Here is a 21714-nt window from a genome sequence, read left to right as displayed (position 1 = left end):
AGTCTATTTAGTATCACCAATCCACCAGACCTGAAGGTCTTTTAAACTGTGGGAGGAAACTGGAGCACCCAGAGGAAACCTAAACAGATATGAGTAGAGCATGCAAACTCAGTGCTGGTAGGACTTAAGACATGAACCCTGGTCACCTTACTGCGAGCCAGTAGCAATACTACTCCACCACTCTGCCTCCCAATTAGCAAAATCTGATTTTATATACTGTAAATATTAGTCCTGGGAATGTTTTATGCATTAATTTTTGTGATTAATGTGGCCAGTTTAACACATTAAAAACTATTGTTGCATCACGGGCAGGTAATGAGATGATGACCTTACACTGGTGTTCATTTTCTTGATTTATTCATACCTACATAGATGCAGTGGAGTAGGAAGAAAGCGGTGGAAGAGGGTGGGCAGTCCTGGTGCAAGGCTAGAGAAAATTCACAAAGATAAAAATTGCACTCTTTTTTCATTTAATGTTTCTGTAAGAAGATTGATTCAGTGTCATACCACCTAAGTGCAAATTAAATTATCTTTGAGTGGCACAAAAACCAAAATAGTTGTCAGTGGTTAGGTAAGATAGCTGCTATGAAAAACGTTTTGCAGTACTCTACAATGAGGATCCTTCAAGCCGGATCACCCTTGGGGAATTGCACCACATGGCCGTAGTGCCATAACTGATGCTTCTTCACTCTGTAGGTAATGTGCCTCATTCAGGACTCTATGAGCAAACTCATTCGAGATAAATTCAAATCAGTGGTACCCAAGGATTCTCTGAAGAGACACAGCACCGAAGGAGGTCCAGTCTCTGTCTCAGGTTACTGGATAGTGTCCATGTCTCGCGACCATATAGCAAAACAGGAAGAACCAGGACTCTAAAGACTTTAACCTTCATACTTTTGCATAGATATTTCGGGAGCACCACATACCCCTTTTCAGTGACCTCATGACCCCCCATGCTCTCTCAGTCAGTCTACTGACTTCATATGAAGAGTCACCAGAGACATGAATGTCACTGCCAAAGTAAGTAAACCTCTCGACAAGATCGACACTCTCTCTGCAGATGATGGCTGTGCCTAAGAGGTCATTAAAGGCCTGGATCTTGGTTTCTATCCTGGACACTCACAAGTCCAGAAACTCCGACTCCTCACTCATAATAACCGAAAATAAACAAAAACCCACGAATGTCAAGTTCACAAATGCGGATTGCTTACTGTACTGCCGTTCAGAAGATAATTTAGGCTAAAACTGCCCTTTGGACTGCATTTTGAGATCATTTTAACAGGCTAAAACATCACAATCAAACTATAGATTTGACCACTTTTGAGTTAGAATTGAGGGGAAAGGACAGTAGTAGAATTTGTATCCTCATTTTAGGTTTTTTATGTCTTACTTAACTGGTAATTATTCAGATTTCATTGAAGTATTAAAATAGGAATTTTTAAGAATTTCCATTGCATCATCACTGTAATTGCACAATTGATCTTTTGCCTAGTGCCTCACTACCTAAGGGTTGCTTACATTCCTTATCTGTTCCAGAGAGGAAACTCAGGGATAGATTTATTAAGGAAAATCTGATTAATTTGTTTATTCAACCATCCAGTAGTTCAGTTGGAGTCGTTTTTTTGTTTCCTGAACAATAATGGGTCTCTTTGACCCAGTGTTGATTATATAGAACTAGCCATGTGCGCCCAACTACGTTGCGTGTGTTAAAGTTGTCTGTGAAGGGCCCTCTATTTAAATGCAGCTGCCAGTCTTGAACTGGGCCCTTCGTTTCACAGCATTATGATTTTTTATAAGGGAAACAAAATTACAAAAGAAAACCCTTGGATATTGATTCAATAGGAACGGCCTACTCGGAATCACAGTCCGAATCGTAATTATGTGGTGGTGTAGGAGCATTTCTGCTTCTGTCGGTTCAAATTCCGTCTCGTTTTCACAATGCTGTCGTTTCCTCTCACGATCTCTTCTCAACCTTTCTCCAATCGCGCAGGTTGCTTTGTGGCAATTCAAAGAGTAAGGCAATATACACGGAGCAATAGTTATAAAAGGGGGACATATAGGTATCCAGGCTCTTTAAAGCATAAATAGGGATCACTTCACTGACATGTGAGCAAGCCACGGTACAACCGTGAGACGCGCAGCACTCGCTGGCTACAACGTAACAATAGTAATTTCCGGAACGTGCTGTTACATTGTCATTCATTTTACCCACTGTCTTTCTTTCATTCATATGTTACGTAGGCACGTACCTTTTATCTTCGACAATCTCTTTCTCTAACCAGGCCTCAGGAACTAACCAGCGTAACACTGACCACCACCCCTTTCGTTATTCCGGCACATTGTTGACATCCTTGAGTAACAACAACGTACTAAACTGGAAGGTGGTCTACGCGTGCGTGGAATTCGCGGACAAGCAAAGATCAAGATCTAAATGAAGATCTCTTTAGTTAATTTAAAGCACAACAATTTGTTTAGTTTGAATGTCTGTGTTTTGAGGTGTGACTAGCGTACTACAGTCTTCAGTAGTATAAGCCTGGAGGAGATTCTCAATGCAATGCCAATGTTTTAGCTGTCTCTCTACTGCCATCTAGTGCTTCTTCTTCTAATTCATTCGACGGACAAACAAAGATCAAGATCCAAATGAAGATTATATATAGCGATTGAATAAAATAATGATTACTTTTCTTCTTCTTTGTCAGAGAAGTAATTCCACTATGTTATATGTATTGGATGGATCTTTGGAGTGTCTATTGGATCAATAGAATTTAGAAAGGGGATGAGTGGAAGATGGTTTTTGACATGGTATAAGATCATAATGATCTATTGATCTATTCAGCTCCCCTGCTGAAAATATGTGAGTGCATGCCAGAGGCTCAGAAACCTTTGACACACATAACAGACTGTTCCCCTCAACATCAGTTTTAACATCATTCTGATAGTTTTTGTTAAGTGTAATCAAACAAAACTTTCTGTGTAATTACAACATTTTCCACTTCCTAGTAGACTTTGGGAACAAATCACCTGGGTATATCACACATGTGTCTTCCTCTCTGACAGAAAACATTTTTAAATGTTGTTGATAGATTTTTCTCTCGCTACATGTTTTATCTTATTAAAGAAAGTTCTCACAGCACATTTCTTGAGTTTTTAGATTACAGACCATGGAGCAAAATATGTGTGATATTTCTGCAGACCGATCTGTCTGTCGATCTCACGCTCCATTCTTCCCTCACTCGTGAACAAGACCCCGAGATATTTGAACTCCTCCATTTGGGGCAGGATCTGGCTCCCAAAACTGAGAGGGCACTCCACCCTTTTCCGTTGAGGACTATGGTCTCGGATGTGGAGGTGCTGATTCCCATCCCTGCCACTTCACACTCAGCTGCGAACCGATCCAGAGAGAGTTGAAGATCACGGCCTGATGAAGCAAACAGGACAACATCATCTGCAAAAAGCAGTGATCCAATCCTGAGTCCACCAAACCGGACCCCCTCAACACCCTGGCTGCGCCTAGAAATTCTGTCCATAAAAGTTATGAACAGAATCGGTGACAAAGGGCAGCCCTGCCGGAGTCCAATTCTCACCAGAAACGAGTTTTACTTACTGCCGGCAATGCGGACCAAGCTCTGACACCGATCGTACAGGGACCGAACAGCCTTTATCAGGGGGTCTGGTACCCCATACTTTTGGAGTACCCCCCACAAGGTTCCCAGAGGGACACGGTCGAACGCCTTTTCCAAGTCCACAAAACACTTGTTGACTGGTTGGGCAAACTCCCATGCACCCTCCAGGACCCTGCTAAGGGTGTAGAGCTGGTCCACTTTTCCGCGACCAGGACGAAAACAACACTGTTCCTTCTGAATCCGAGGTTTGACTATCTGACGGACCCTTCTCTCCAGGACCCCCGAATAGACTTTTCCAGGGAGGCTGAGGAGTGTGATCCCTCTGTAGTTGGAACACACCCTCCGGTCCCCCTTCTTAAAAAGGGGGACCACCACCCCGTTCTGCCAATTCATTGCATTTCAACTGATTAAATTTGAAAAAAGTTGGAAATACTGAGGTGTTGTAAAACTTTTACCTAGTAATGTATATTTCATTTAAACTGGAATAAAAATTGTTTCTATAATCATTAACAAATATTTGTAAGTGTGCAGTGGCTTTCCATGATTTGATTTCTTCAACAACTGCAGTAATGCCTATTGTGTAAGATAACCTGAACAAGTTTAATTTTCTAAGGGTTTACCTCAGTTAAACAGTTTGCAGATAAATAGCATAAGATTTGTTCTAAATTCCAAGATAGGCAAAAGATTTGACTCTCTAGTAAAGACTTCTGGTTAGAGTTAAGTTGCAAAAATAAGTAGATTAGTCCAGTGACATACAACCTAGCCCTGCCAGCTTGTTACCAAATTCATTCTTCATTTCATGAGTTAAACGTGCATGCCTTAACAAGTTGTCTTTGCTCAGGCTGTACTTTCCAAGGCTAAAATGTAGGATGTTACTATTTTTGGTAGAATCATGCAAACATGTGCGTACTTCTGTCCAACAGAAATACGTACACAAATAAGTTTCAGCATGTGTTGAGCAATAAGACACACATAATATACCAAGTGAACTTTGGTTAAAAAGTAAACATGTAAAAGTTTTACATGTTTAATAAATTAGTAACTTCTTTTGCAGAAATATGCTTAGTTATTGACAGTGTTAATTAAGAACCAAGCCATGCAGACACGAATCGTGTACATATGATGAGAACCCATTAGACTTTTACTAAGTACCCATTTTTGTCCAGTTTAAAAACTAGTGCCGATACAGATGTAATGAAAAAAATCAGAGGGCCTAAAATGCCTATAAATGTGTGAGGGAGTCACACAGTTATTAGAGAGAAGAAACAATGGGAGTGTGTACTCACAGTTTATGGAGGGGTGTTTCTGTGTGGAACCAAAATAATTCACAGGGCTCTTTGTCACAGTTTACAGATTAAGGAGTAACTTGGAAATAAAGAAATTGGCACAGAATATTTAACAATTGAAGGGGACCTTTGTACAGTATTTGACCGATACATGAAATAGGTTCATGAAGTGCAATAACTATAATTAACAACTAGAGGAGAAAGCAATGGCAACCTCTATGAAACTTCATAAAAAGAAAGAATTTTGGAGAAACACTTTATACTTTTACAAATACACACTTAAACTAAATCAGATTTTCATTAAGGCAGTTGTTGCACTTTCCACTTGTGCTCAGCAGTCCTCTTGTTCAAATAATATAGAAAACTTGCCCCCTAATAATCTCTGAGGATTCTGTGCCTTTGTCTGTGTTCCTATAAGAGTGTATTTTGTGTATTTTCACTGTAATAACAGATTGGTGCTTAGTCCAGAGATACCCTGTTCTGACCATGTTCTAAATGCACCTTTTTTCTTTATTTCCTTAATTTATATTGTAGTAAAAGTTATGAATAGCTTTAATAATATTTCAACATTTATTATTATTAATCCAAAGAGCAAATGTCTGTTCCAGTAGCACTGAACAAAACATGAGGTCTCATTTCATTGCTGGGCAAACTTACCCCTTTCACACTAATATCCATATTCCTTTAGACAGTATTGCCAAAATGAGCCTGTATGATTTGAAATTAAAAATTTCTTTTTTTTCTTATAAACAATCATTTACAGTAACTATGCATGAAAGGTGTCAATAACCCTTTAATCTAATGTACACTTGTCTTTGCGGTGATGGAAGGAAAACCTGCCCACATGGGGAAAACTTGTGCAAACACCACTCTGACAACAAGCTCATGGGTCTGAAACTTTACCTTCTAGATACAGGAGGCGGCATTACTAACCAACTTGCTTTTCAATTGTCATAATATTCCATATTAAAATTATCTGTACTACGGTGAGCTGGCACCCTGCCTGGGTTTTTTTTTCCTGCCTTGCGCCCTGTGTTGGCTGGGTTTGGCTCTAGCAGACCCCTGTGACCCTGTAGTTAGGATATAGCGGGTTGGATAATGGATGGATGGAATTATCTGTATAGCAATCTTCAAAGAGCATATTCATCTTTTCATTGTAAATGTAAAGGATTGCACTTCATAATTAACTCTTAACCATATTAAAGAGAGGGAAAGCAAAACTTAGAACCATTCATGTAGAACCAATATAGTAAATGGAAGATATAGGGGAGAAACAGAGAGAATGTGCAGACCTCACAAAGACATTGATCTGACTGACAATTCAATACTTATAATTTAAAATGCAGCATGTTTAAAAACAGAAGAGAAAAGAAGTCTGATAGTCTTTTACTGAGATAAATATCAAGATATATTTTTTCTTAAGTACAGAGAAATCACGGGTAAATCACAGAATATTAAATTTGAAAATTTGCAGTGGTCATACAATTGCACTAGTGTTTTCAGTCTGTCTCCCATTAGCATATCAATTCAGCCCACACTACACACAAAACAGGTGTGGCTAACAAGTATGCTTATTTAAAAGTTTTGCCAGCTGCTGAGGTGAAGAATAAAATAACTTGGTTGTTAAAAGCAGTGAATCACCCAGAACTCTTTTCCTGCCCCATTATGTACTGCATTTTGAAGAAGTCCTAGTCTTATACAAAGTACCTGTTGATAAACTGATTACTGTTTTTAGTTCTGCATATAGAATAAACTTCACATATTGTATACTGTAGTTTATTTGATTCTTACTGATTTTCTTACTACAAAATTTACAGGGTACATGCACATTAAAAAGTCCAAAGTCTTTTTTTTTTTTTTTTTTTTTAGAAAGTATGCATGTCCTTGTTTAAATTGAAAATTACACAAAATGCTTCTAAGATCTCTGTATAAGAGAGATGCAGTAGAGGCAACATGCAACTCTCGTTTACTTGTTCCAGATCATGCATTATGTTGTATGTACCCATTTTTCTGGTCGCAGTGCATCATTTGTTTAGTGTGTTTAGTTGCATTTTTTAAACAATAGTAATAATACTAATTTCAAAGAGGTAATCTTTAATTACTTTTTGTGCAGATCAATACAGCAAATCAACAGTGTCCTTACTTTTCTTCCAAACTGCAAAAAAACATAAAAGAGAACAAAGTCAATGCAATGCTGGCATAATGCCACCAGCCATTTTGCATTAGTAAGCCAAGTGGTTTGGAATTATACCTGCTGTGGTCAGCTGTAATACTGCAGCGAATGTTTTTATCTTAAACAGTTCTGTATATATTTTTTAATAATATAAATATATTAATTTGCCCATTGTATTTGGTCAAAGAAGCATGCCACTATTGTACAGTCTTATTCGATGTGCAAAATACAAAAATAACAGGCATGGGATATCATGGGAAAGGTGCTATATAAATAAAGTGTATTATTATTATTATTATTATTAGACTGTTAATAATTGGTTATAATGACTACTTAAATTACACTGTTCTTGAGTTCTTAATAAGAATGTATAAACCTTGACTGTTTTTGATCTGCAGGTTCTATTGATACAGATGAAAAACAACACCAAATGAAGCTGAAAATTAACAAATACAGACAGTGTGCTGGATCTGACACCAGGCTGGAACAGGACTTTCATTCAAAGGTAAATCAATAATGTAACAGCCTTATAAATTTAGTTATATAAAGTGCTGAGATGCTTTAAAGATGTATTAAGAAATAGTGTCATGTTGAATGTTTTTACAGTGTGAAAATGTACCATGTCTAAGATTCTCTGTTATATCCAGCAGAGGAGCAGCTGGACTTACTATGATAATGCAAGAAAGCTTAGACATGTTCTTAAAAGAAATTGTTTATAGTCGCAATACCAGTTGCTGGTCACATGATATAAGGGTCATGTGTTGTCTATTTAAGATGGTGGCAAGATATTAATGGTGTGTATAATATCAAAATTCTAAATCAAAGACTCACACTTTTCCTCTCAATATTTTTTTTACTTTACTCTTTTGACTTTGATTTTTTGGATAATGTTTTGTGGGTCTTCCGAGTCTTATTTTTGTTACTTAACTTTTGTTATTCACGATGCATGCTCAATAAATCAGGTAAGGAAATTCTAGAAAGTTGATTCTGTTCATCTGGACATAGTTTTTTCCGATACATTTCATCACTCATTCAAGTGACATCCTCAGTCTCAGCTGACTGCAGGTTTCTCCAACCTTATAAACAGTCCCTTGGCCTAATGACTGAACTAGCACCATTGTCTAACAATGGTGCTAACAATATATGCATATCATTGATCACACAGCCCATTGTTAGCCAGTGGTGCTAGTTTGGTCATTATCTGTGGCCAAGTGGAATGGAAGTCTGGTATGATATAGAATAATGATTGTCATGCACATTATATGTTATGTAAAGCTCACTATATGTTTTAATCTAAAGGGTAGGGAACAAAAAAAGCTACAAAATGTGTGCACATACTGGATATGCAGGTAAATAAGGGGAGAATCTCAGGCTTTCAGTAACTTTTCTTCAGTTCTAAAAAAATTTTACAAATAGAAGAACAGAAATATACTGTTCCAGAATTATAAAGTACAGAGTGGTATTAAGAGTTGTTTAATATGTTAATATTAATATTTTAGTTGTTTAATAATGTTAATATGTTTAACACATCAAGTGGACATTATAAATAAAAGGTTATAACCTAAGGAATGGCTAACACTCCCACAGTTTTTCAATCATTTGACAAAGACAGTTTTCAGCACCTTTTGAGAATATGTGTGCAGGTTTATATACAGTTAGGTACATAAATATTTGGACAGAGACAACTTTTTTCTAATTTTGCTTCTGTACATTACCACAATGAATTTTAAATGAAACAACTCAGATGCAGTTGAAGTGCAGACTTTCAGCTTTAATTCAGTGGGGTGAACAAAATGATTACATAAAAATTTGGGGCAACTAAAGCATTTTTTTAACACAATCCCTTCATTTCAGGAACTCAAAAGTAATTGGACAAATTAAATAACTGGAAATAAAATGTTAATTTCTAATCCTTGGTTGAAAACCCTTTGCTGGCAATGACAGCCTGAAGTCTTGAACTCATGGACATCACCAGATGCTGGGTTTCCTCCTTTTTGATGCTCTCCCAGGCCTTTACTGCAGTAGCTTTCAGTTGCTGTTTGTTTGTAGACATTTCTGGCCGAAGTTTAGTCTTCAACAAGTGAAATGCATGCTCAATTGGGTTAAGATCAGGTGACTGACTTGGCCATTCAAGAATTTTCCACTTCTTTGCTTTAATAAACTCCAGGGTTGCTTTAGCTGTATGTTTTGGGTCATTGTCCATCTGTATCATGAAACGCCGCCCAATCATTTAGCTGGATTTGAGCAAACAGTATGTCTCTGAACACCTCAGAATTCATTCGGCTGCTTCTGTCCTGTGTCACATCATCAATAAACACTAGTGTCCCAGTGCCACTGGCAGCCATGCATGCCCAAGCCATCACACTGCCTCCATCGTGTTTTACAGATGATGTGGTATGCTTTGGATAATGAGCTGTTCCACACCTTCTCCATACTTTTTTCTTGCCATCATTCTGGTAGAAGTGGATCTTGGTTTCATCTGTCCAAAGAATGTTTTTCCAGAACTGTGCTGGCATTTTTAGATGTTCTTTAGCAAAGAGGCTTATGAGTGGCTTGCACCTTGCAGTGCACCCTCTGTATTTACTTTCATGCAGTCTTCTCTTTATGGTAGACTTGGATATCGATACGCCTACCCCCTGGAGAGTGTTGTTCACTTGGTTGGCTATTGTGAAGGGGTTTCTCTTCACCATGGAAATGATTCTGCGATCGTCCACCACTGTTGTCTTCCGTGGACGTCCAGGTCTTTTTGCGTTGCTGAGTTCACCAGTGCTTGCTTTATTTCTCAGGATGTACCAAACTGTAGATTTTACCACTCATAATATCGTAGCAATTTCTCGGATGGGTTTTTTCTGTTTTCGCAGCTTAAGGATGTCTTCTTTCACCTGCATGGTGAGCTTCTTTGACAGCATGTTGTTTACAGCAAAATCTTCCATATGCAAGCACCACACCTCAAATCAACTCCAGGCCTTTTATCTGCTTAATTGATGATGACATAACGACGGACTTGCCCACACCTGCCCATGAAATAGCCTTTGAGTCAATTGTCCAATTACTTTTGAGCCCCTGAAATGAAGGGATTGTGTTAAAAAAATGCTTTAGTTGCCTCACATTTTTATGCAATCTTTTGTTCAACCCACTGAATTACAGCTGAAAGTGTGCACTTCAGCTGCATCTGAGTTGTTTCATTTAAAATTCATTTTGGTTATGTACAGAACCAAAATTAGAAAAAAGTTGTCTCTGTCCAAATATTTATGGACCTAACTGTAGATCACTGTTTCTCAAACATTTTGGTGTCACAACCCACTTTTCCCCATGTGAGTGTCTTTGTCACCTACCAACTAAGGTGGGATGGTCCCCCTTAGTCAAATAAGCACAATTGGCAGCGTGGGGGGATTAGATTTACCTCTTGGTGAATTAACCATAATTTTCATAACTTGCAGGACACATTTACCTGCAAAGACTAACTGCACCATCCAGTACCATTATAAATGTGCTATATAAATAAATGTTGTTGTTGTTGTTGTTGTTAAAGGCAGGTTTCAGTTCATCACCATTCTCTAATATGAATTGAAATTGTAGGCACTTCTGAGATCCAACCTAGAAAAACTTGATGACTCAGTAACCTGGTTGGAGGAGGATGGAGGAGATAAGTGGAAGTTGAAAATTTTTTTCAACATTAATTAAAATAAAATCAAAAAGGCTCCAGATCTAATAGGACTATTCGAAGGAGCAATAAAACCATTCTGCATATTGGGAGAAATATACTTGTTTAAGGTGTGTTAGAGCATAGACTTTACCATTAGGTAAAGGAGTCACAAAAAGAAGTTCTATAGCACAATCAAAGCTCCTGTGTTCTGGTAACACTAGAGCTTGTCACTTGCTAAACATATCAGAAAAGTCTTGGTATTTGGGAGAAAAAAACAGATATTTTATTGCACAAAACTGGTTTGGGTGAGGTTTTTGGACAATTCTGGAGACTAACAAACTCCATTTAATAATTTCTTTAGTCTTCCACTTAATACCTGGACTATGGTTTTGTAATCAGGGAATACTCAAAATAACTTGAAGTATCAGAAAGTTTAACAGAAAATGGTGGTGAAACATATTTTACATCTACTGGGAGCGCTACTGGACTGTGCTTAAGCAGTAGCTTCATAATTTTCAACTTATTAAAAGCAGCAGAGCTAATGAAATTCTTGGCAGCTCCTGAATCTACCTAGGCAGTTAGATGATAATTGTTTATTACCACTGGCACTACAAACAAATTTTTATGACTGATTACTCAAAACCAGATTACCGTACTAATGGAAGATTTTCTTTCTTCCCCTCAGTTATGTGACCCATTAAACCCCTTTGAGCATGGGAAAAATGCTATATAAATAAAAATTATTATATTATTATTATTATTATCTCAGGCGATGGCCACTATTTTCAAACATATTGCCATATACTGTACTGTAAGTCGGAGGCTAGTTCTTTTATATCCTCTTGCATATACTGCATTTTGCTATAAATGCTCCTTATCTCAGTGCAACACATTTTTCATGTGAGCTAATGTAATGTTAGGGAACTGACAAGAATTTGTGAGGTAGCCAGGAGACAGACATTGAAGCTAGAAATAGGGTCGAAAATGGGAGATCAAAAATATGTGTGCTAAAGCTAAAATTTAAAAAAAAAAAGTTGTATCCAGAAATAACAGGAGCAGAAAGTCAAATCCAGAAGAGCTTTTACAATAAGTTAAAATTCATATTGAGTGCTTTGAAATAGGTTTGTTATCCACAGCACAGATAAAAAGTGAATTTTTGGATGACTTTTTAAGCCATCGCATTGCTACTCAAAGGTCGCAATCTCTGAGTACACACTTGTTATATCGTGGGCAGCTGCCCTACTGATGGGAGTCCCAGAATGGCAGTTATTGTAAAAAATAAAATGACAGCTGAAACGTATCAAAATAAATTACCAAAATTTAGATTAAATAGAAAATTCACAAATAAACATAAGAATCGTATTATCTAAGAGCACAAAAAAAGCCTAAAATGAGTGTCAGATATCTGAAATTGTTCTGAGGAAGACAGTCTTCTTCTTCTTTCGGCTGCTCCTTTTAGGGGTTGCCACAGCAGATCATCTTCTTCCATATCTTTCTGTCCTCTGCATCTTGTTCTGTTACACCCGTCACCTGCATGTCCTCTCTCACCACATCCATAAACCTTCTTTTAGGCCTTCATCTTTTTCTCTTGCCTGGCAGCTTTATCGTTAGCATCCTTCTCCCAATATACTCAGCATCTCTCCTTTGCACAAGTCCAAACCAGTGCAAGCTCACTTCTCTGACTTTGTCTTCCAACCGTGCAACTTGAGCTGACCCTCTAATGTATTCATTTCTAATCCTATCCATCCTTGTCACACTCAACAGAAATCTTAGCATCTTTAACTCTGCCACCTCCAGCTCTGTCTCCTGTTTTCTGATCAGTGCCACCGTCTCCAACCCATATAACATAGCTGGTCTCACTACTGTCCTGTAGACCTTCCCTTTCACTCTTGCTGTTATCTGTCTGTCACAAATCATTCCTGACACTCTTCTCCACCCATTCCACACTGCCTGCTCTCTCTTTTTTACCTCTCTTCCACAATCCCCATTACTCTGTAATGTTCAACCCAAGTATTTAAACTCATCCACCTTCGCCAACTCTACTCCTTGCATCCTCACCATTCCACTGACCTCCCTTTCATTTACACACATGTATTCTGTCTTGTTCTTACTGACCTTCATTCCTCTCCTCTCTAGAGCTTATCTCCACCTCTCCATGGCCTCCTCAACCTGCTCCCTACTATCGCTACAGATCATAATATCATCATCAAACATCATAGTCCATGGGGACTCCTGTCTAATCTCGTCTGTTAATCTGTCCAACACCATTGCAAATAAGAAGGGGCTCAGAGCCAATCTCTGATGTAATCCCACCTCCACCTTGAATGCATCCATCACTCCTACTGCAGACCTCACCACAGTCATACTTCCCTCATACATGTCCTGTACAACTCTTACATACTTCTCTGCCACTCCCGACTTCCTCATACAATACCACAACTATTCTCGAGGCACCCTGTCATATGCTTTCTCCAGGTCCACAAAGATGCAATGCAGCTCCTTCTGGCCTTCTCTATACTCCGTCCACACCCTCAGAGCAAATATCGCATCTGTGGTGCTCTTTCTTAGCATGAAACCATACTGCTGCTCACTAATCATCACCTCACTTCTTAACCTAGCTTCCACTACTCTTTCCCATAACTTCATGCTGTGGCTCATCAATTTTATCCCTCTGTAGTTACTACAGTCTTGCACATCCCCCTTATTCTTAAATATTGGCACCACTACACTTCTTCTCCACTCCTCAGGCATCCTTTCACTTTCTAAGATTCCATTAAACAATCTGGGTAAAAACTCCACTGCCATCTCTCCTAAACACCTCCATGCATCCACAGGTATGTAATCTGGACCAATGGCTTTTCCCTTCTTCATCCTCTTCATAGCTGTCCTTATTTCCTCCTTGCCAATCCGTTGCACTTCCTGATTCACTATCTCCATATCATCTAACCTCTTCTCTCTCTCATTCTCTTCATTCATAAGCCTCTCAAAGTACTCTTTCCATCTGCTCAACACAGTCTCCTCGCTTGTGAGTACGTTTCCATCTTTATCCTTTATTACCGTAACCTGCTGCACATATTTCCCAGCTCGGTCCCTCTGTCTAGCCAATCGGTACAGGTCTTTTTCTCCCTCCTTAGTGTCCAACCACTCATAAAACACATCATACGCTTTTTCTTTAGCCTTTACCACCTCTCTCTTCACCTTCCACCTTATCTTCTTGTACTCTTGTCTACTTTCTGCATCTCTCTGACTATCCCACTTCTTCTTTGCCATCCTCTTCCTCTGTATGCTCTCCTGTACTTCCCCATTCCACCACCAGGTTTCCTTTTCCTCCTTCCTCTGTCCAGATGTCATGCCAAGCACCCTTCTTGCTGTCACCCTTACTACATCTACTGTAGTTTCCCAACTGTCTGGTAATTATTCACTACCACCCAGTGCCTGTTTCACCTTCTCCCTAAACTCAACCTTGCAGTCTTCCTTTTCCAACTTTGACCATTTGATCCTTGGCTCTGCCCTCACTCTCTTCCTCTTCTTGATTTCCAACGTCATCCTACAGACCACCATCCTATGCTGCTTAACTACACTTTCCCATGCCACTACTTTGCAGTCTTCAATCTTCTTCAGACTGTCTCTTCTGCATAGGATTAATCTACCTGTGTGCATCTTCCTCCACTCTTGTACGTCACCCATGTTCCTCCGTCTTCTTAAAATATGTATTCACCACAGCCTTGTCCATCCTTTTGGCAAAATCCACTATCCTCTAACCTTCTTCATTCCTCTCCATGACACCATACCCACCCATCATGCCTCCATGGATTTAACAGTTCCTGTTTTTTGACTAATCTCCACATCCCACCCATGACTCCCTAAGAAGGCAAGAAAAAATCCCAAAAAAACTTCCAGGGAAAAAAATGGAAGGAATCTTTGAAAAGACAATTGAGAGAGAGACCCCCTTCCAGGCAGAATGGGTGTTCAACGGATGTTAAAAACCTGGATAAATACAATGCACAAAACAAAATACATGTAATCCTCTTCACAGAGCTATATGGCTAATCTATAAGTGTCACCTCAGAAATACAGTACAATAGTAGAAACTACTTTGTTCTTGCACTGCACTCCTAACGGAGTGCCTTAAAGCAAAATGCAAGAATAGAATAGAACTATCACATATAAGGATGCAGATTTATTAAAATACATCAAAAACAAATTAACATAAATGAAAAACAGCAATACCTGTTAATCAGTTATTTGCAGAACCTCTGCCAGATTGTAGAAAAGGAGTCAGACACACTATACACAGTCAGAGTCCTGAAAACCTTGGCCAACTAGCCACCTCCCCATATTGGTCATACTAAATCTGAATCTGAAAGACCCTTTTTCCCGATGATTCCAGTGATCCTTTAGTCCACTGTGATCCAGTGATCACTTTTCCATCAGTAGGCCAAAAACCTGGCCACATGAGAAAAGAAACAGAATACAGGAGGGTTAGTAATAGTTTATAAATATTGTAATCAAATCAATATTACTTATATTTCTATACAAATTAGTAATAAACAGAGATGCAGTACACACAGCTAATTAGCAGCTCTACTCAGGGAACTCAGTACTCAAGTAGTGAGTCTTCAGTTAGGATATAAAGCTAAGAATGAAGGGTCACCTCTTATAGTAGTAGGCAGACCATTACACAGCTTTGTGGCCCTGTAACTAAAATCTTGACTTCCCAATATTATTTTATTAATCCTTGACATTCGTACTGGGTATGATGTTAATCTGCATCCAGCCCTGCATGCAGGCCCTCCAACCTGTAGGGAAAACACCTCTGGGTTAGTGGCAGAAGTGGCACTCCAGCCACCATAAAAAACCTCACACTGGTTCCATTCCATCAGAACTAGTGTGGTGTTGAGGTGTCATGTCACCCATCACATGGCTGCACTCGGGTCCTAATCTGGGTTCTTGAGTTGATTTGTCATTTGATGGGTGTAGCAATGCATTTTATCAGTGCATGCCCCAAATCTCTCTCTCTCTGCTTCATAATCAGGCCAGCATCATGAGTTCTTAATGTGCGCTCTGTTTTGTAAATAATGATAAGTTCAGATAAGTAAGCAGGGCCTTGGCCATTTAAGGCTTTATATGTTAAAAGGAGGATTTTTTAAGTCTGTCCTAAACTTAACTGGACACTAGACATAAGGGCTTAAGAACTGCACTTATGTGTTCATACATTCCTACATTTATTCTTGCAGTAGCATTTTGAATTAACTGAAGGTTGTATAAAGAACAATTTCAACATCCAGTTAACACTGCTTTTCAGTAGTCAATAAATAAATGCATGAATTGCATATTTAGAAAACAACTTTGTGTTCCAACACTTTTAAGGTGTAAAAGACATGTTTTGGATAGTTTTGTAATGTGAACTTTAAATGACATGCTATTGTTAGATAACGCCTAGATTATGGGCTGATTCAGCAAAACTAATGGTGATTCCAGGTAAGTTAAATGATGACAAAATATTTTTGTGATCAGCATCATTTCTTCCAACAATTAACATTTATCTTTTATCTATGTTCAAAGACAAGTAGTTTTCATATATCCTGAACGCGGCTGAGATAATAAAACTGAATAATAAAAAAAAAACAACTTTTTTTTACAAGTATCATAAATTACACCGGCTGTTACAGACTGGAATCAAATGTATGTTTTTATTATAAAATAGTAAGAATGCGAGCAGCTCACTTCTCAAAACAGACTGATCCAGGATCGAACCCGTGAAGCTTTGATTACCAGTCAACAGTTGATATTGTTGCGCCACCGAAGCTGTCTTAGCAAATGGGTGTCAATGTCACACCCTAACGCAGGTTCTTTTTCTGCAGTTATATTTTTGAATAAAAGTGGATTTGTTCTGTTATATTTGTACCTTTTGTGAAAGTGTTTCTTTAATATTTGGAATTCAGGCTTCACACATTATACACTTCATGTCTACATTTTGTCAATTATTACTAAAACATGTGTTTACATTGTCACGCTTGGGTCACAGATTTGCACAGAGACACAGAAGGTCGTAGAAAAAAAAGAAGGATTTTTATTCAGACACCGCAAACACATGAGCTTAAACATGCTCCATGACAAGTCAGATATAACAGTTCCGCTAGGAGCAGAGAGAGATAAAAGCAAACAATCAATTCCCAAACTGACAGGCGCTGCAAGGCTTATAAGTCGGGAGTACGCATGAGGCTTGTATTACGCGTTATAGTGCAAGGATAAGGAGCAATGTGTAGTCAGTGTTTCAGGGTTTGTGGTTTTCCCAGGGGCGTCTGTCTCTATTTGGGGTGCGATCAGCCCTCCAGCTCACACCCTCCCCCTCAGCTTTATTCACATTCCTGTGAATCAAGCGACTCTCTGTACTAGGTTCATTTAGTCGTGATAACACTTCTGCGTTGACGTGTTCAGAACCTGGTCGGTGCTTTACTGTGAAACTGTAAGGTTGTAAACCCAGAAACCATCTCATTAGACGAGAGTTTGTATCTTTCTGTCGGTACAACCACTGGAGTGGAGCATGATCAGTTACCAAAGTGAAGTTTCGTCCCCACAAGTAATAGCGAAGCGCTTCCACAGCCCACTTAATTGCCAAGCATTCTTTCTCAATTGTAGAATAATTGCGTTCCCTAGGAAGTAATTTCCTACTCAAATATGTGATTGGATGTTCTTCTCCATCAAAAATTTGTGACAGGACTGCGCCCACACCAAATGCACTTGCGTCTGTTTGCAAGATAAAATCTTTTGTGAAATCCGGGTTCCTTAGAACCGGGTAAGAAGACAATGCTTTTTTTAAATCGTTGAAAGAACGTTAGCAATTTTCTGTCCACAGGACAGGTCGTTTTTCTGCCTCTAGTAAGTTCTGTAAGAGGAGCAGCTCTATGTGCAAAATTTGGAATGAATTTTCTGTAGTAACCAGCGAGTCCCAGAAAGGCGTACTTGTTTCTGTGTCTCAGGTCTCGGGTAAACAAGCATTTCTTCTATTTTCCTTAATTGTGGCCTAAGTAAACCCTTGCCCATAGAATAGCCTAAGTAATGAGTCTCGGACATGCCTAGTTTACATTTCTTAGGGTTAGCAGTAAGGCCAGCCTGTCTCAAGCTTTCAAGAACGGCTTGAAGCCGCTCTAAGTGTGTTTTCCAATCATTGCTAAAAATCACGACATCGTCAAGGTATGCCCCAGCATATTCAGAGTGAGGACGTAGGATCTGATCCATCATACGCTGAAAAGTTAGAGGTGCCCGTGAAGACCAAACGGAGTCTTGTAAATTCATAGAGTCCGTCAGGAGTCGCAAATGCCGTTTTCTCACAACTGCTAGCCTCTAAAGGCACCTGCCAATAGCCTTCGTGAGATCTAGCGTGGAGATATAGCTCGCCTGACCCAGTTTTTCCAACAGTTCATCGACACGGGGCATGGGATAAGCATCAATTTAGAGACCTTATTCAAGCGTCTGAAATCGATACAGAACCGAACCGAACCGTCTTGCTTTGGGACTAATACGACTGGGCTGCACCAGTCACTTTTACTTTCACGAATTACACCCAGTGTCAGCATCTTTTTTACCTCTTCAAGCACAATATTTCGCGCTTCGGTATCCGGAACGGCCGCATCTGTACGCGAACATCAGGTGCAGTGGTAATTTTATGTTTTGTAATGTTAGTCTTGCCTGGTAAATCTGAAAAGACATCAGTGTTCCGTTCTATCAAAGATAACAGTTCTGTCTTTTGCGTGTCAGTAAGATCGTTACCAATGGTAACATCGGACTGAGAAACAGCAGCCAAGGAAGTGTTAACCTCTTGTCGGTCGTGCCATTCCTTCAAGAGGTTAATGTGTAAAATCTGGAATGGTTTGCGCCGCCGGTATTCTAACCTTGTAATTTACGGACTCATACGCTCCTCAATAATGGCGGGCCCTGCCATTTAGCTAAGAATTTGTGTGGATCCGAGGGAACCAGTACCAAAACACGATCGCCAGGTTTGAACTCACGGAGCTTGCTGCGCCTATCGTAAAGACGCTTCTGAGTTTCCTGTTCTCGTTGTTGGTGTTCCACAGCAATAGAGGAAAGCATAGAAATTCTGTCTTGCAACGAAATTAGTCGATCTGCAAAGCTTGGACCTTAGCTGCTCTCTCGTTTCCTATCCATTCCTCACGCACCACATCCAGGATGCCTCGCGCGCCTGCCGAATAACAACTCGAAGGGACTCAAGCCAGTGGACGCCTGTGGTGATTCTCGCACGCAGCATACAAAACAAACGGTAGGACAGTGTTCCATGTTGTGGGATCATTATGAGCAACTCGCCTGATCATCTGTTTCAATGTTTTGTTAAATCGCCGGTTAAACCATTCGTTTGAGGATGGTAAACAGTAGTACTCAATTTCTTAATAGCAAAGCTGTCACACAATTGTTTCATCACGCGAGAAGTGAAAGGTGTGCCTGATCAGTTAAGATTTCTCTAGGGATACCAATACGAGTAAAAGTTTCACATAGTGCTTTGGCTACAGCCGAAGAGTTGGCCTTTTCAGCGATCATTTCTGGATATCGTGTCGCATAATCAACCAACACCAGCAAATATTGGTACCCATCCTTAGTCTTAGGTAATGGTCCCACAATATCTAATCCCACACGCTGAAAGGGAACTTCCAATATGGGCATAGGACAAAGGGGAGCCCGAGGAGGCTTATAAGCAGAGACGATCTGGCAGTCTGGACATGAAGTACAAAATCGTTCAACATCTTTTCCCATATTAAGCCAATAAAATCGTTTTGATAACCGGTCTCTAGTTTTGTCGGCACCGAGGTGCCCCCCCAAGATGTGTGAATGTGCCAGATGCAAAACAGTTTCCCTATGTGCTTCAGGTACCACCAGTTGTTCAATAAATTCCCCCTCCAAATGATCTGAGATCACTCTGAAAAGGCAACCGTCCTTTTCTATAAAGTGTGGGGTTTTCACACCCCGGAATTACGCTCTTGGTAATAAGAGTCATTAGCAGGGCGAGCCTGTTTAAATGCATATTCTAATGAGCTATCAGTATGCTGCAAACGCACAAAATCTGATTGTTCGTTAACACTCGGTTTGTGTTCGAGGCGTTTGCAATCTGGGAAGATGTAGAAGGAGCAGCCCATTCTGGAAGATTGTCGGGGGTGACCTCCTCCGTCTCGCTGGAGAGATCGGGTTCAATATCTAAGTTGGGCTCTAGATTTTCCCGCCGCTACCAGTTCTTCGTCTTGGATTTCTTCTTCTTCTCCCCCCCCACCAAGTTCATTAGTGGACTGGACTACTGGTCCCTTACATTTATTAATCAGTTTCGGAAAAAGGGCATTTCTCCGTCCTATGAGTAATGGCCAAGGGCACGAGTCAAACGGCAGACCAAACCTTAAAGTGGCCCCTATAAGTTAAAGGAAGAAGTAAAGTCTGATAATCTTTAACATCACCATGTACACAGCGTATTTTTACAGTCTCACAGTCTCTAAGGCATTGTTCATTAAGACAGTCTCGTCTCACAATACAAAGGTCACTTCCGAATCTAACAATGCTGAGATTTCTCTGTCCCCAATTTCACCGGGATCAACAAGCCATCTTTTCCATCCGGATATGTAATAGTTGAGCAACAAATCTCGCCAGTCCAATCCCATTGAATGAGCTGGAGACAAGCGACATCTCTTGCCAAATGGCCGAGCTGATCACATCGGAAACATCTACGGTCGGCTCCGTTTCGAAATATCCTCTGCGTCCACGCCGTCGGCGTGCTCTGTAGCCTCCACGGTCTGTCGACCCGCTGTTGCCGCTGTCTCCCCAGAAACAGGCGTCCCATCTACGACTGGATTTCCCGGGGTCCTACCTGACCCCATTAGATTTTCAGGTCCTGCAGCTTGTCGATCGAAGCGACGAGAATGTCCTGGACGTTCGTTCACATGTTGCGAAGCAGCACGAAATCCACCGCTCTTTCTCCAAGTGGACTGTGAACCCTCTAATCGTCTGGACATAATCGTTAATGATTTAATACCATGCCGTAGAAATTCATCTCTAAGAACTTCAGGTATGCCGCCAGTAATATATTCACGACAACTGTTTCCATCACGTCTCCTTCAAACCAACAGTGCACTTTATGTATCAAATCTTGAATTTGCGCACGGATTGGGTCATCCATGTTTAGTTTCCAGTCTTTAAGTGCAAATGTTTTAGACTTCTGAAATAAGTCTTCGGCGGCATCCATCTGTGCAACCACTCCTGGTACCACTTGTCACGCTTGGGTCACAGATTTGCACAGAGACACAGAAGGTCGTAGAAAAAGAAGGATTTTTATTCAGACACCGCAAACACATGAGCTTAAACGTGCTCCATGACAAGTCAGATATAACAGTTCCGCTAGGAGCAGAGAGAGATAAAAGCAAACAATCAATTCCCAAACTGACAGGCGCGCAAGGCTTATAAGTCGGAGTACCGCGCAAGGCTTGTATTACGCGTTATAGTGCAAGGATAAGGAGCAATGTGTAGTCAGTGTTTCAGGGTATGTGGTTTTCCCAGGGGCGTCTGTCTCTATTTGGGGTGCGATCAGCCCTCCAGCTCACAACATAGATCGTTGTACACACGGAACACACGTGAAATGCAAGTGTTCCAAATAACGATACAGTATTTATAAAAGGTGTCATTTTGCTTGACTTCTCACTCTATACAGCTCTAAGCAACTGACACGCAGGTAAACAGACTTGAGCTGAGAAAACTGTGCGTGGTGGGGGGATGTGATAGCAGACTGCTTGCTGCTTATCCACACATTTACAGGACAAAAGGTGCTGACGGAGAGGTGTGAAACATTTTAAGGTAGGATGGATCTACGAGTCTTTTCGTAGGCTCTGGTAATTCTAGTGTTAGCTCACTAACACATCTAATTAAGTACAACATCAGACAGCTGTCATTTGGCCAAAAAGAAAGGTTTAACTGGGTGTCATTTGCATACAAGTG

The 21714-nt window shown here is 40.0% G+C and overlaps 1 protein-coding gene across 49 annotated transcripts in view; it reads left to right on the top strand.

The window, feature by feature from the left end:
- The window catches only part of rims2a (regulating synaptic membrane exocytosis 2a), a 1270129-nt gene that overhangs the window by 1040709 nt on the left and 207706 nt on the right, over positions 1-21714 (top strand). For 43 of the 49 annotated variants that reach the window (XM_039736790.1, XM_039736792.1, XM_039736793.1 and 40 more), the window contains one exon: positions 7481-7587. The exons of the other annotated variants lie outside the window; for them this stretch is intronic. In XM_039736790.1, coding sequence (XP_039592724.1) covers positions 7481-7587 — 107 coding nt within the window. The remainder of the gene's footprint in view (positions 1-7480; positions 7588-21714) is intronic. 49 annotated transcript variants of the gene reach the window in all.

Source organism: Polypterus senegalus, chromosome 15 (genome assembly GCF_016835505.1).
Source record: "Polypterus senegalus isolate Bchr_013 chromosome 15, ASM1683550v1, whole genome shotgun sequence".
NCBI lineage: Eukaryota > Metazoa > Chordata > Cladistia > Polypteriformes > Polypteridae > Polypterus > Polypterus senegalus.
Note: the sequence above shows the minus strand (reverse complement) of the source record. Positions and strands in the feature narration are given on the sequence as shown.